Source organism: Vigna radiata, chromosome 8 (assembly GCF_000741045.1).
Source record: "Vigna radiata var. radiata cultivar VC1973A chromosome 8, Vradiata_ver6, whole genome shotgun sequence".
NCBI lineage: Eukaryota > Viridiplantae > Streptophyta > Magnoliopsida > Fabales > Fabaceae > Vigna > Vigna radiata.
Genome location: NC_028358.1, coordinates 29815695 through 29830003, shown reverse-complemented (window position 1 = coordinate 29830003; position 14309 = coordinate 29815695). Strand labels below are relative to the sequence as shown.

Here is a 14309-nt window from a genome sequence, read left to right as displayed (position 1 = left end):
AATTCCACTTATATAGAAACTAAAATTTTCATATTAGTTACTTAAAAACCATTGTTAAGATGAAAATGCCGAGGCAATAAGCATGGCAATGACAGCAATTGTGACCAACATTGCGTGGCACAGAATGAAGAGTATTTTAATCTTTTCACTATAAGCTGCATTTAGTAATCAGAAAATTTCTTTTTGCATCTCTTTTTCCTCTTCCGCACCTTCATTTATTAAAATGCATTAAAAACTCTAATTTGAGAGGTGTACACATTTTCTGTTTATTCTTATCTTATGCAATTCAAAATATATTTTTTTAATATATTTTAAAATATATATTCCAAAATATTTCTGGATGTAAAAATATATTGTAAAATACATTAAAAAAAATAGAAGTGCAAATGTAACTTTTATCTTTTTATTATAATTTTAGTTAAAAATAATTGAGTCAGCTGTATGGGAGTGCAGGAAAAAAAATTTATGGTACATGAAGAAACAGCCCAATAACCATCATAAAGGTGCACGAAGAAAGAACCAACTATAATATTTCCTATTTGAACCGTAAACATAACGCCGATGAAACACTTCAAAAAATTACCATTTCTACTAAATGTTATGCTTCCAAACTTTTACAGTGATTTTCTATTCTAAATTCATCATAAAACCCACAAATATTTTCATAAAAGATTAAAAATTTGAATACTTTTGGTAATAATAAATAATGGAATGGTCAAATATAAAAATAGAAAAAGTTTAAAAACCTAAAGAATCAATAAGCAATCAATATTTAGCATAGACCAAAACATAGTTATAAAAATTACAGTCAAGCCAAACAACAAGAAGCTCCTGTATGACCAAACAAAATTTCCAAGAGATACAAGTGCAAGTCTTCATGTTCATGTAAATTACCAAAACATTTAAAAACTAACATATATCTCATGCAGCTTCCTTTCAAGTTCATACTATCAACGGACATAAACTGATTAATATTGTCAACTATCATGCAGTTACAACAGCATTGTGCACTCCTTACCAAGCTGTAAAATAAATAGATTGAAAGTACAGTGTCAGCATTATATGTCCATGATAATAGGATCTTGATGTACATCACCTGATTAAAAGATGGTTTTTGTTAGGCAATACATATTGAATCACTCACGATAACTATTGTGCTTTTTTTTTTCAAGTGTCCTAATTATTCTTCGTTGGAGGTGAAGGTTAGATATTGTTAGAAGTTCTACATCGACCAAAGATAAAGCCAATTTAGAATATATAAGTGAGTACAAACCTCACCTTACAAGCCGAAGTCGATTTTGTGAGGCCAATTTAGAGTATATAAGTTCACTACTTAAAAGATATCAAAGTAATGAGTAACTTTATACTGAAAATGGTCATTTGAAAAATATTGTATTTTCACTTTTAATTACAGAAAACCTTTGCAACTACTTCATGAGTAACTTTATAATTGCCAGTGATCATTTGAAGAATATTGTATTTTCACTTTTAATTACAGAAAACCTTTGCAACTACTTAATGATGAAGCTATTCTTAGGAAAGATCCTAGGAATTTCTTCTTCCCTCAAGTTCGAGTATATTTCAATTCCTAAGGTCAAAAGGCTAGTTACTAAAAATTAGGTCTTGTGCATTCAAGGAACATAAAGCTTACCTATTTTGGAAGAACCTCTTTGTGTGCCTTAAATGAGAGAATGACATTCCAAGCCAAAGCAATAACATTAGCAGCAAGGACCTGAAATTATGTCCATTTACTTTAAACTACAATAACATTGATAAAATGGAGAAACAAATATAAGAACATTGAAGAAAGCATTAGATTCTATTGCCAAGGAATACTATCAACAGCAAATACAATCTGGTAGGTTAAGTTGAAAAATATCGATCTGAAATGTCAGCAAGCATAACCAAAGATGGCTCCATTCCACTGATTTTAGGCATTTGAGAACTTCTCAATATCAACTTTGAGTAAAGAGTATATGCGTGTGAATGTAAATGTTTGCTTTACATAAAAAAATGGAACAATGAACTGCGAACAACTGGGAAGCCTTGTCAACCGACTAAGAAAGCCAAATGGCACATTTGCTTATGATATAATACTTGAAAACAAGGGACCAAAAAGATGCAAACATGTTGCAAAATGAAGACGGAAATGTTAATAAAAGGTTCCTTCATTATGTTCATTTTTCTGTTTTTGTTCAGCTAAAAAAGGATTAGAAGGTAGTATGAAAGAGTATATATTGAAAGATCAAAAGAAAATTCTTTTTTCAAGAACTATGAATTTCCACGAGGACTAATTGACTAAATAAAATCCCGGTTCGTTTAAATGAATTTCAAGAAAGAAAATTAAGCATTGGTGAAGTCAAATTAAACATTGATCTTCAATATTAAAATGCCAACATGTATCAGAGTGGTGAGCAGATTTATGTTGAAGTAAAATCCCCGTGTGCGTACATGAGTCTACCAGTCTAACCTGAAATTGTTGTGGAACAAATCTGAAGTTGAGAAATTGAAAAGGTATCCATAGTTTCCAGTTAGCTTGAACTGCAGAGAACCACTCCTACAAAATGAAATTTGTAGATGAATATACACTAATAAACATGACAACACTGATAACCAGTCTTTGAATACGTTTTAACAAAAGCGGGTAAGTTAAACACACCTGTTTTAGCTTTGGTACAGCTTGTGATGGATTTCCCTCAAGTGTCACCAATGTAGCTAAGAAAACTCCAATGAATATGGGAGAAAATAAGAACTGCGAAAAGATTTCATAACATTCAAAATTAAACCATCACACAGAAGCACAAAATTAATTAATAACTGACACGATGTGGAGCAGGGAGTGTATTGGAGGACCACTAGAAATATCTCACCTGATCAAGTACAAGCCGCAAAAATGCACCTGATGCTCCAGGAAGTGTAACCAATTTACTCAGATACAAATACCTATAAATTAAAAATAAAAATATGTCAGGAAGAGCAACGGAATGAGACAGACTTGACAAATTAATGAGCCTTTATCCAAACTCATGTGACCATGGTGGAAAATTTCCTAAAGATAGACACCACAAATATTAGAAATCAATCTCGATGGATTAACATTATTAAAAAAAACCTACACCAAGGACCTAACAACATATTGCACTTATTACTACTGTTGTTGGGTTGCGATGTCATTATATTATTTAAAGTACGTCACAAATTCATATTTATTAGGCTATACAAAGAGTCTACTTTCCAGGCATACCAACATAGGTTCCAGGGAATTACCAAAAATGTAATGTTGGACCCACTAAAGTAAAACCGAGAAAAGTGAAGACAAATGTCCTCTTCAAGTCCAGTGACTGCACTTGATCTATTGCAAGCTGTAAAAAATAAGATTATAAAAAATTAACATATATGAATGAAAGCATAGGCAAGCAATGCTATAAAATGTAAATTAAGGATTGACCAAAAAAGTAATCCTTTTAGAATCCATATAAAAGGTAATGACAAATAAAGCTTGATACCATTAGTAATGAGAATAGACCCGAAATGCCTCGAAAGGCAAGAGATAAATTTCAAAAACAAAATTAAAAAAAAAAAAAAATCAATTTACTCTAAGACAGAGGCACAAAGTAGGGCGACCACTAGACCAGTTCTTGTTGATTTCAGAGCATAACATATTGCAACTTGCAAGCATATATCATCTGACTCTATCAGTCTGTGTGACAATAACCTCTGTTAATAAATTTAGCAAATGACATCATCGGTCTAACCATTTTTGCTTCTAATTGGAAGGTAAATAGTAGTAACATTGCACTACTTAGACTTCAGATTTCTCGATGCCTACATCTCTTCCACCTCACCCTCTAATAATCTTCTCGGTCTTCATTTTCCATTTGGAGTCTAAAGCAATACATTAATAACTTAATAGTCCAACCCAGCCATCAAGACATCACTTTCTTTTATTGTAGCCGAAACTCAATGTTCAAAATATTTTCTAACTGCCAATTTGAGTTTATGGTAAAATCTTCATAAATGTTATAAATAAACTACTCAAATTTGGTGCTGCTTAGATTTCTTTATGTGCCAGTTCCGTAATCTTCATTCATGTCATCGCATCCTTTTTCAAAACACGAATCCGCGAATTTGAGCATAATTTCATCTCCCCTAACTTTTTAAATTCTCGGGCAAACCTTGCATGTTTGTCCACAGACAACAAGGTGGCAAATTATCATAAAGCAGAGCAGTCAAACCATGTCCAGACAGCACAAAACACTACTCTATTCTATGCAAAAAGTGTCTCTATGTATATCATACATTTTGAAACATTAATGAAATATAACCAAAACTATTGAAAGAGAAAGGGGAACAATAGTGTAATACCTGGCAAATCAAATCACCAGTTAGATTCAAAAGTGCAGAAGTCAGAGCTTTCACCGCAACAGGGTATTTTTCAAGAAGAGCCAAGTACCTGAAGTAAAACCATGTTACATTTTCAAAAGAAAGCTATATTATTCAGACAAAAAATCAAGTGTTTCTCTCATACAGAGCAAACAAGTTAAAATCTTCTCGGCAAACACGTATAAAAGAAAAAAAACTGAAATAAACACATTTAATAAATGATTATTATCATTTTATTGTTCTATATGAGCTTATTATCCAAACAAGACATCAGTAACCTTAGACAAAAACAAAGGCACATTATACATAAGGTTGCATGTTATATTTGTTTACCATGATAACAAGGACCACTTATGTCCTTCATTGCCGCCGCCGGAATTCGAACCGCCAGAGCCACCGGAATTCGGACCGTTGGAGCCACCGCTGCCACGAGCGCCGTTTCCACCTGAGCCTCCGTCGGAGAGGGAAAAGAGGCGGGAATTGCGGATGCGGAGGAGGGAGGGTTTGAAGGGGGTGGCGGTGTGATTGAAGTTGAAAGGGTGAGAGAGGAGCAAAGAGCGAGTGTGAAAGTGAAGGCGCGTGGCATGTTGACGACAGAGGTTGAGGTTAAGGGCACGGTAAGCGAGTGGGAATTTGTGTGCGTGGGCGCACAATGCTCCATACACCATTTTCTTTCCAGTTTGCGCTCTGAAACGATGGATACCAAAACGCTGCACTCTCCCACTACCTCACCACTTTGGTGGCAGGGTTAAACAAGTTCTATGTTCAGGGGAAACGACAAACCCAATGCTCTGCAAAGAAAAATTAAAAATATTACCGTATATTCCTTAGAGTTTACTTCATTCTTCTTGCTAATATATAATTATTAAAAAATAACTTTTTAAATATGGAAAACTCTCAATTTATTTTGATTAATGGTTAAACTTTTATTATTGTTTAAAATACTTATCATGTTTATTTTATTTCAATTCTTTGAACTCTAATTTTGTATGTTTTTATTACTAGAAGGAGAAAGATTTTTATCAACATTCGCCATCGAGTTACTAAAAAAGAGTTAGTTAGGATATATGAGACTAAAAGTAATTATGAAATGAGTATTTTATATGAAATACTACTTGGTTTGGGTAAGGATTCAAATATTGTAAATTTATTCTCTAAAGATAAAATCTTTCTAACGGATAAATATTATAAAACTTTGTTCATCACAATCAATTAGGTTGACAAAAATAGACATTGATATGATTCTTTCAACTACTTCGAGAACATGTTATCCCTCAACAAAATAATTACATTATCATTAACAAAGGGAAAGATATCCTATCATCCTTAAGATTATAAGATGGTTTAAACTCCATTTATTGCATAACATCATCTAGCCTCCAACTTCAATAACAAATTCAAGAATAAGGAAATCAAACGACAATTCATCAATTTAGGTACTATTTAAATAAATTTTACTACCAATTTTCAATTTAAACTTTGTACACAAAAGTCTTCAAATTTTAATTTTAATTTTATTATCTAGTTGCAGCTTAAGAGGTCAAGCAACACTATGACGACAAAGCTTGCTGCAATGAGATACCAATTCCCCCAACAAGTAGCTTGGATAGATAAAATTCCATTAAAAAATGGTCTCGGGCTTTTGATGAAGGCAGAAGATATGGACATATGACCATTAATCTTGTTAAATCATGAACTTCGTTCCAAAGGGAACACGTTCATTACCAATTTGTGCTCTGATCAAAACAACATTTGAGAGGACACAATCATGATTTGTTGAACGACGCTTAAAAGCACATTACATGCTACAAGAAGACCACCAATATCTAGAAGAAATCACTCATATTATTCGAAATATCAACAACAATCCGCATTTTGTCATGTTTATCAATACAATCATGAAAATTTTGAATTTGATGTCAGACTAAATGAATTGTGGTCACTTCCAAGCTACTCGCATGTCATCATGTCATTGTCATTTGTGCATATTCCCATATACCACTAACCTAATATATCGATCCAGTGTATAATCTTCATAACATTTACAGGGCATACGAAGTACAATTTCACCCCATCCAAAATGAAGATTATTGGTCTACATATATTGATCCAAACTTCATATCAGATCCTCAAACGCGACATGAGACATTTGGAAGACCAACTACGACTAGAATCTGTAACGAGATGGATGAATCCACCTAAGACCAACCAAAAAAATGCTCTTAGCTAGTGCCACAATGAAGGTCATCATAGGGGGATATGTCCATATCGTCAATAGTTTTTTCTTTAATCTTACCTTTTTGTAATCCCTTCATCAATTAATAAAATAATATCATTATTATTTATAAATTTTCTTTTACGGTTTTAATTTGTTTTTACGGTTCTAATCAACATTGTCTTTAGAATGACATTAAAATAATTAAACAAAAAATAACATACATATATGGTAAATAACTATACCAATGTAATCAACAGATATAATTTACATACATGGTCATGAACAAAAAAAATTGTATGGTCATAAACAAAAAAACTTTGTTTTAACACTAAAACTCTCTAGTAATCAATTACTAGAGGTCTGTAATTGAATACCAGAGAGTTTTTCTCGAATTACACTATTGGTAATCAATTACAATCTTGCTATAATCGATTACGAGTAGGGATGACAATGGGTCAAGTCGGGCACGGATAGTGCCTACCCGCAACCTGACCCGCCAAATAAAATTCTACCTGTTACCCGACCCGCTACCCGCTTAAAAAATACCTGCGAATATTTTAAAACCCGCGGATACCCGAAAAAAAAAATCAAAAACCAGCAGTGCTTTTACAGTTCAAGCCATGAGTTTAGGGGTGCAACAATAAATTTGTGGGAGTACTGCCAGTGAGTATTGGTCCAAGCTAAGGCCCACTTTTTTTGTTCAAATCAAATTAGGGTTTCTCATTTTCTTCATCCAGAAATGAAAAGACAACTTACGTCTCTTCTTCATCTCCGTATGCGGCCGACCTTGCTCTTCTCCTTACCGGCGCCGACGTGCCTCACCGTGGTTGGCCGAAAGCAAAAATAAAAACCTGCCACCGTGTTCGCGTCGCCTCTGCTCGGAATCCCCACTTGTCGTCAACAATGCCGCCAACGTTTTCTTCTTCCCTCATCCAAACCCGCAAAAGGAAGCTCCTTCTTCTCACCTCTCTAAACTCATAGAAACCCTAGAAATGGGGAAAAACACAATATGAACTGATTAATCGGTTCGAGTGAGTGATGGAACGGTGGATATTAAAGAATAAATGGTGGATAAGCTTTTAATCGGAAGAAAAAGAAGAACAATCGGTGAAGATGACTCTAATCGGTGAGAAGATAGATTTAAACGGTGAAAAGGGCTTTTATCAGTGAAAATGAAGTAAAAATGGCAGATATGTGTTGGAGATGAAGAAAAGGAACCACCTTTGATGACTGAAATGCAAAATACTGAACACATATCTGTGTTGGAGATGAAGAAAGGGAAACTACCTTTGACGCGAATGGTGGTTCCCTTGTATGACCGGTTGCTACTACATGGTTCAGTATTTTGCCAGGCAGATCTGTGTTGGAAAGAAAAGGAAATTTGTGTTGGAGAGAAAGGAAAAATGGAGATGTGCTTGAATGTAACTCAAAAAAAAAAAAAAAAAAAAAACGTGAGATGAAGGTGGTATTAGATAACAGAGGGGATTAATTAAAATTAGTTAAATTAAATTAATTTTTATTTTATTTTTTGCGGGTAGCGGATATCCGCGGGTACGGATAGTATAATACCCGTACCCGACCCGTTTAGAAGCGGATATTAAAATACACGCTACTCGTTACGGGTTTTATCCGCAGATATCCACAGACGCGGATTTTTTTGCCATCCCTAATTACGAGAGAGTTTTTGTCCATTTACACTATTGGTAATCGATTACGACAAATGTGTAATCAATTATAGGTGAACTAGTGCCCATACATGAGTTCAACATTGTGTAATCGATTACAAGGACCTAAAATCGTTTTAGGAATATACAACTTTACCTTTAACTCATGTGTTAAGGTGAAGTCATATAGGAGACACAATTTCTTCATTTGAAATTATTTCAGACCCACGATTTGCCTAAATACGTAAATTTTAAATTTTTGTCCATATACATAAAATGTCTCTCCTTTTTACCTATTTACGTAAAAAAAAAAAACTAAATTATATTAAAAAAATAACATGCCCTGACGTAAAGTAACATAAAGATAAATTATATATATGTTCATTAAACATATGATCTAAATAACAACAACAAAAAAAACCCTACATGAAAATAAAACCAGCCTAACAAAGCACACAATCTCCAAGTCCAAATTATAATAGCTGAGGGCAAAGTAAACCATTGCAGATACAGAATGGAAACAAGTAAAAACAACCATCAAACTAAATCTCTTTGTCTTTCACCTTCATCATTCACTTCACAGACTACAACATTATCTTCCTTAGTCTCATCACCAGCCAAAAATTTTCTGGTTTTCCTGCTCCCTAACAGAACAAGATCCAACATATTCTTACGTGCTTCATGCACGTGATTCGGTAATCAAATCCCTTTTACGATATGCTTCCCTAAGAAAAATAGTTAGAGTCTTCCCTTTAGTTGATATGTAAAATATACCAGGGTGCCTTAGCAACAACTCACGCACATTAACTTCAATACCTAAGTCTCCACGAAAATGAACCAATTGATCAACCTCAACCATTTTCTGCACATTAAAGCTCAATAGGTCATGAAGAACAGCCACAACGCTCTTCTCATACCGTTCAATCCCTCTACATGTCCTCACCCTAACAACCTCCTTCCGTTCATAAGGCTTAGTGTATGAAAGCCTTTGCCAATTCTTCAACTTCTCTCTAAACCCTCTCTCAATCTTAAACCCAGTTGGGAAACCAATAGGAAATGCAAACTTGGTCTCAAACTCACTCAACCATTTCTCTATGTACTCTTTCTCACTCCATTTCTCAACCTCAGCCAATCCCAATTCTGCATCCCAGTCAACCAATTTCACATCCTCCAAACCAACCAATTTAAAATCCCCACTGAATTTCCCAAGAATGGAATCTCTGATATCCTGAGGGAGACCCAATTCCCTCTTGATCATCCGCTAAGCGTGCAAACGAAGAGTGTCATTCACAGACATCATTGGCAACTTCTTCACCCCCTTCACAGCCTCAATCTCCTGCTGCCTCACAACCACCCCTTCAAGCAAGATCAACTCTTTCATCTTTTTCGTGACCCTGCAGCTCGTGTTCCTCCTGAGAGGGTGGACAAACACGTGGAACACGTGAGATATTTGTGGAGGAAGGAGCCCACAGGAACATCGAGTCCGAGGATGTTTCTCCCACGGAACATGAGTGTGAGGAAAACGAAAGGAGCGTGCTTGCGTGTGGACATGAGGTGGTGGATTTCGAGGACAAGGTAAAGTCTTTTGAGGTGAGTCATGAGTTTGTCGAGGTGGGGGTCTCGTACTCTGTCCTCCAAACGGGTTTGGGGCGAAACGGTGGGTTTCTTCCATAGGCGTTGGATGAAGAGGGTAAAGGGTGACAGGAAGCTGTGTCTAGGACTGTACAAGAAAGGAAAATGTTTCTTTGACAATGGGAATTTGACAACGATTTGCCAACGACAGCTGGCGTGGTCTCATTGGTTGTCTTAATTGAATTTTTAAAATAGATATAATTTAAGTTAAAGGGTATTATTGGAAGAATTTAGGACAGTGAAACTTGTTGGCGCTTTAGGATCTATTCTCTATTCTCCCCTTCAGTGCTCTCTCTCAAAAAACGCTGAGTGCTCTCTCCGAAAATCTCTCTCAAAAAACGCCGAGTGCTCTCTATAAAAAACAAAGCCATTTCACGCAAGCTCTATCGATCATCAGTCTCTCGCAAGCTCTATCGAAGTCCCCTTTTCTTTGTGGTTGGGTCGACGTTTCTCTATCCGCCATTGTTGAGGGTGAGGGGAAGTTTGGCTTTGTGCAACCGTTGGAGTGTTTTGTCGAAAGAGAGGTTTTTTCGATATCTTTATTGTGCGTTTAGTTGTTGTGTTCGTTGCCTTTATTTTGCGTTTATTTTTCCTATAGGTGTTGGGTGCGGTGGTGAAGAACTGTGAAAGGATAGGTTTTTTTGTTGTTCAGTATATGTGCATCGTTTATTGGTTTATAATCGAAAGGTAAAACGTATTCCCACACTTTCTAGGTAGGTTTTTTGTTGTATTCACGAGTACTTGAATGTCCTCTGTTATTGGTTATCGTATTTTATGACCGATAGATTTCTTTTTAGCAACTGTATTGAAGTTAATATTATCTCCTTTTGTATTTTATGTTAGGTTAATATTTGATTAACTGAATTAGAACAACTGAAAATGGTTCCATGTAAAAGCAATGTAAGTAGATTTTGAAGTTTTATGTTTTGTTAGTTGTTTTGGAACATTGTTTTATAAATTGATTGTGATAAATTTCAACTGTTTGTGTTTTCCCTGATATTTGCTACCTGCCTCTTCACCACAGTTTACTACATCGATCTGACCAGAGTTATCATCCTTTAATCATTGTGTATCGTGCTTCATAACTCATAACCATAATGCATTTGCTATAAGACTGTAATGTGGCATGACTACAAGGATATTATGTATAATTGTTTTGTATTACCACTTTAATTTCATCTGCATTTATCATTTTCGACCTTGGCTGGGTTGGTTGTCGTTGATGTTGTAGTAGACGTTGTATTTTGTAGTTATTATTACTTTCGTGATTACTTTTTTCGTCATTGGAAAAAAAGTGTTTATTGTCTCAACAATTTCAGGGAACAATGGCTTCACTCATTCATATGCAGAAAATTTTATCAAACAGATGCAACATTTTTCAAGCATTGAAAAAGCTGAGCCCCGTCTCTATACCTTCTTTTATTTGTGTTTCAAGTTTTGTGTTATTCGTTGTGCTGGACCAAAATTTCTGACAAGATTTTTCACGTTATTTAGTGTAGCTGAAGGTGAACATCCATGGAAAACAGAGTATGAACCTTGAACATCATAATTGAGTAGAGTGATGGAGAAGCATGTGAATTAGATTATGGGAGTTGGAAAGAAAAGTAAGCTAACATAATCTTTTATACATGCTTAAAGTTAAAGATTCTTCCTGTGTTTTCATAATTTCTTTATGCATTGCACACTTAAAAATCCTAATTTTACCTTCTTCTTTTTTCATTTTAAGTTTTAGAATATATAATTTAAAATATAAAAATTATACATTCCATAATACAAAGATTATATTCTAGAATGTACACTTTCATACTTAAATAATATAATTATAAAATTATTTTTCAATATCTCATGTTTCTCTTAATAAAAATATATCGTTTTTGGTAGAGGTATGTACATGAAATATTAGATACATTATTTTATGGTAATTAAGTGCTTGGTTATCATAGTCTGCAGCAATTTTCACATAATAATTAATTGAATATATAGTTTACATAAAAGAATTAGGTTTGTTTAGGCTCTTTATTCTATGATATTTTAAAAAAAAAATAAGTTTCTTCACAAACTATTTAAAACCAAAGAAATTTTATGAGGTAATTTTTTTCTTATTGGGTTTTATAACATTTTTTTTTTTGTGATTTCTATAATTGCATGTTCCTTAGATTAAAGTTAGGGAAATTTGGAGTTTTTTATAATTGTGCCAGTATCAACATATCATTGTGCTTTCTATAATTGCAGGTTCTTTGGATTGAAGTTAGGAAAGATTGATGTTTTTATTTCATTAAGCTTAGGTTAATTTGTTATGGTATGTTTATTTGGTTTTCTAGTGTCCAAAACAACCCAATGACAATGACTGTGGATATTACTTGTGTTTGATATATGAAGAAAATTATCACATACTATGAAGGAGAGACAATTTCAACTGATGTAAGTAATATTCATTGTCATAATTAATTTGTAGTAAAAATGTAATTGACTAATTTTATATTATTTTTCTTTCTTGTAGTATTTTTCTTGTTGCAGACGTCAATAATATCACGACAATCAAATCACTGAAGTTAGGGAAGATTGGTGTTTACATGTAATTAGTACATGTTTATAGGTACAAATAGGTTATATATGTTATGTTTGTATATATTATCTTATATAACAATGTCTATTAATAGATAGCGCTTAAAAAGCGCTATCTATGACAAAAAAAGCGTTATGTATGCACTTTTTGTACTAGTGTAGGTTAAATTATGCATTCGTAAATATTACATTATCGTTGTCTTCACATTGATTCTAAATTCCAATATATTCATTTCAGGAACACTTGGCTGCGTTTAGGAAGAAGTATATATGTGACTGGATCTTGGACGACGACAACGTTCGAAGAATTCAAACGCTACAACATTTTGGATTACTATAGCATTAGAAATGTCTCCTTGGTTTAGATTCTTCTTTTATAGGGAATGAATATACATTGTAGAGAAATATACTATTTAAAGTCTATTTTTTGGTTTTATGTACATGTCAACCTCTAAGACTAATAATCAATACAGTTAAACTATTCCTCATATTCGACTTTTGTTGTCTGTGTTTTTGTTGGAGTGAGTTTATTGATTACCTTGTTGGAGCTGTTGTTGAGAATTGATGTGTCCCTGGACTGATGAGGACACATCATACTAATGTAGGTAAATTTATGAATTTGTAAATATAACATTATATATTTACATTTATTCTAAAGTAAAATGTATGTTCATTTAAGGAAGAATTGTCTGAGTTTAGAAAGAAGTATATATGCGACTGGATCCTAGATGAGGACAACGTTCGAAGAATTTCAATTCTGCACCTTTTAGGATTACTATAGGAAATTATAAATGTGTTGTTGGTTTAGATTGTTATTTAATAGCACATGAATACATAATGTAATGATTTACAGTATATCAAATTCTAATAGATTTGTGGAAATTTATAGCAAATGACAACACCTAAATTTGTGTTGAATGTAATGAATTATTGTATTTAATATTTTTACACACTTGTACAGAGATATATGAAAGGAAATCAATACCGCTAAAGTATTGTTCATGAATTATTATTGAAGATGATTTTCTGTGTGTGTAATTCATTACAATCAGGTTGTAATAGGTTACCAGTGCCTGTGTAATCGATTACAGACAGCCTGTAATCGCTTACCAGTGCCTGTGTACCAAAAGTCCAACGTTGCTTCCTTCCTCTAGTAGAGAGGGTTCCCCAATGTGTGGTGGGTACTGACTTGGTTAGAATTTAAGCTATGATTTTGAGATTACTGGTTTTTTTTAGGACCAACAACTGGTTAGGGGTTTGTGTGGTTTTTTATCCAAGTGCATGTGTGAGGAAGAGGGACTTTGTGACTTATGTGCCTGTGTAAGCGATTATAGCCTTACCAGTACCTCTTTACCAAAATTCCAACGCTACTCCCTACCTCTGGTAGAGGGGGTTCCCCAGTGTGTGGTGGGTACTGACTTGATTAGAATTTAAGTTATCAATTTGAGATTAATGGTTGTTTTGAAGGACCAACAATTACTTAGGGGTTTGTTAGGGTATTTCATCCAAGTGCTTGTGTGAGGAAGAGGGACTTTGTGACTTATGTGCCCGTGTAATCGATTACAGGCAGGCTGTAATCGCTTACCAGTGCCTCTGTACCAAAAGTCCAACGCTGCTCCCTGGCTCTGGTAGAGGGGGCTCCCTAGTGTGTGGTGGGTACTGACTTGGTTAGAATTTAAATTATGAATTTGAGATTAATGGTTGTTTTGAAGGACCAACAATTGCTTAGGGGTTTGTTAGGATATTTCATCAAAGTGCTTGTGTGAGGAAGAGGGACTTTGTGACTTATGTGCCCGTGTAATCGATTACAGACAGGCTGTAATCGCTTACCAGTGCCTCTGTACCAA

General features: G+C 34.3%; 1 protein-coding gene and 1 pseudogene across 2 annotated transcripts; both read right to left on the bottom strand.

Annotated features, from left to right (window-relative positions):
• Window positions 1-751: 751 nt before the first annotated feature.
• Window positions 752-5188, bottom strand: LOC106771223 (protein sym-1-like). Of its 2 annotated transcripts, none has more exons than XM_014657161.2 (8): window positions 4717-5188; window positions 4366-4453; window positions 3268-3362; window positions 2871-2943; window positions 2660-2752; window positions 2471-2557; window positions 1652-1732; window positions 752-1096 (listed from the first exon to the last, which is right to left on the bottom strand). In XM_014657161.2, the coding sequence occupies exons 1-7, from the start codon at window positions 5049-5051 to the stop codon at window positions 1652-1654; spliced, it is 852 nt and encodes a 283-aa protein (XP_014512647.1). In that variant the 5' UTR covers window positions 5052-5188; the 3' UTR covers window positions 752-1096. The 2 variants fall into 2 exon arrangements, with proteins under 2 accessions (XP_014512647.1, XP_014512648.1); XM_014657162.2 differs by having other exon boundaries at window positions 752-1022.
• A 3309-nt stretch (window positions 5189-8497) lies between these two features.
• Window positions 8498-10646, bottom strand: LOC106770497 (annotated as a pseudogene).
• Window positions 10647-14309: the final 3663 nt, after the last annotated feature.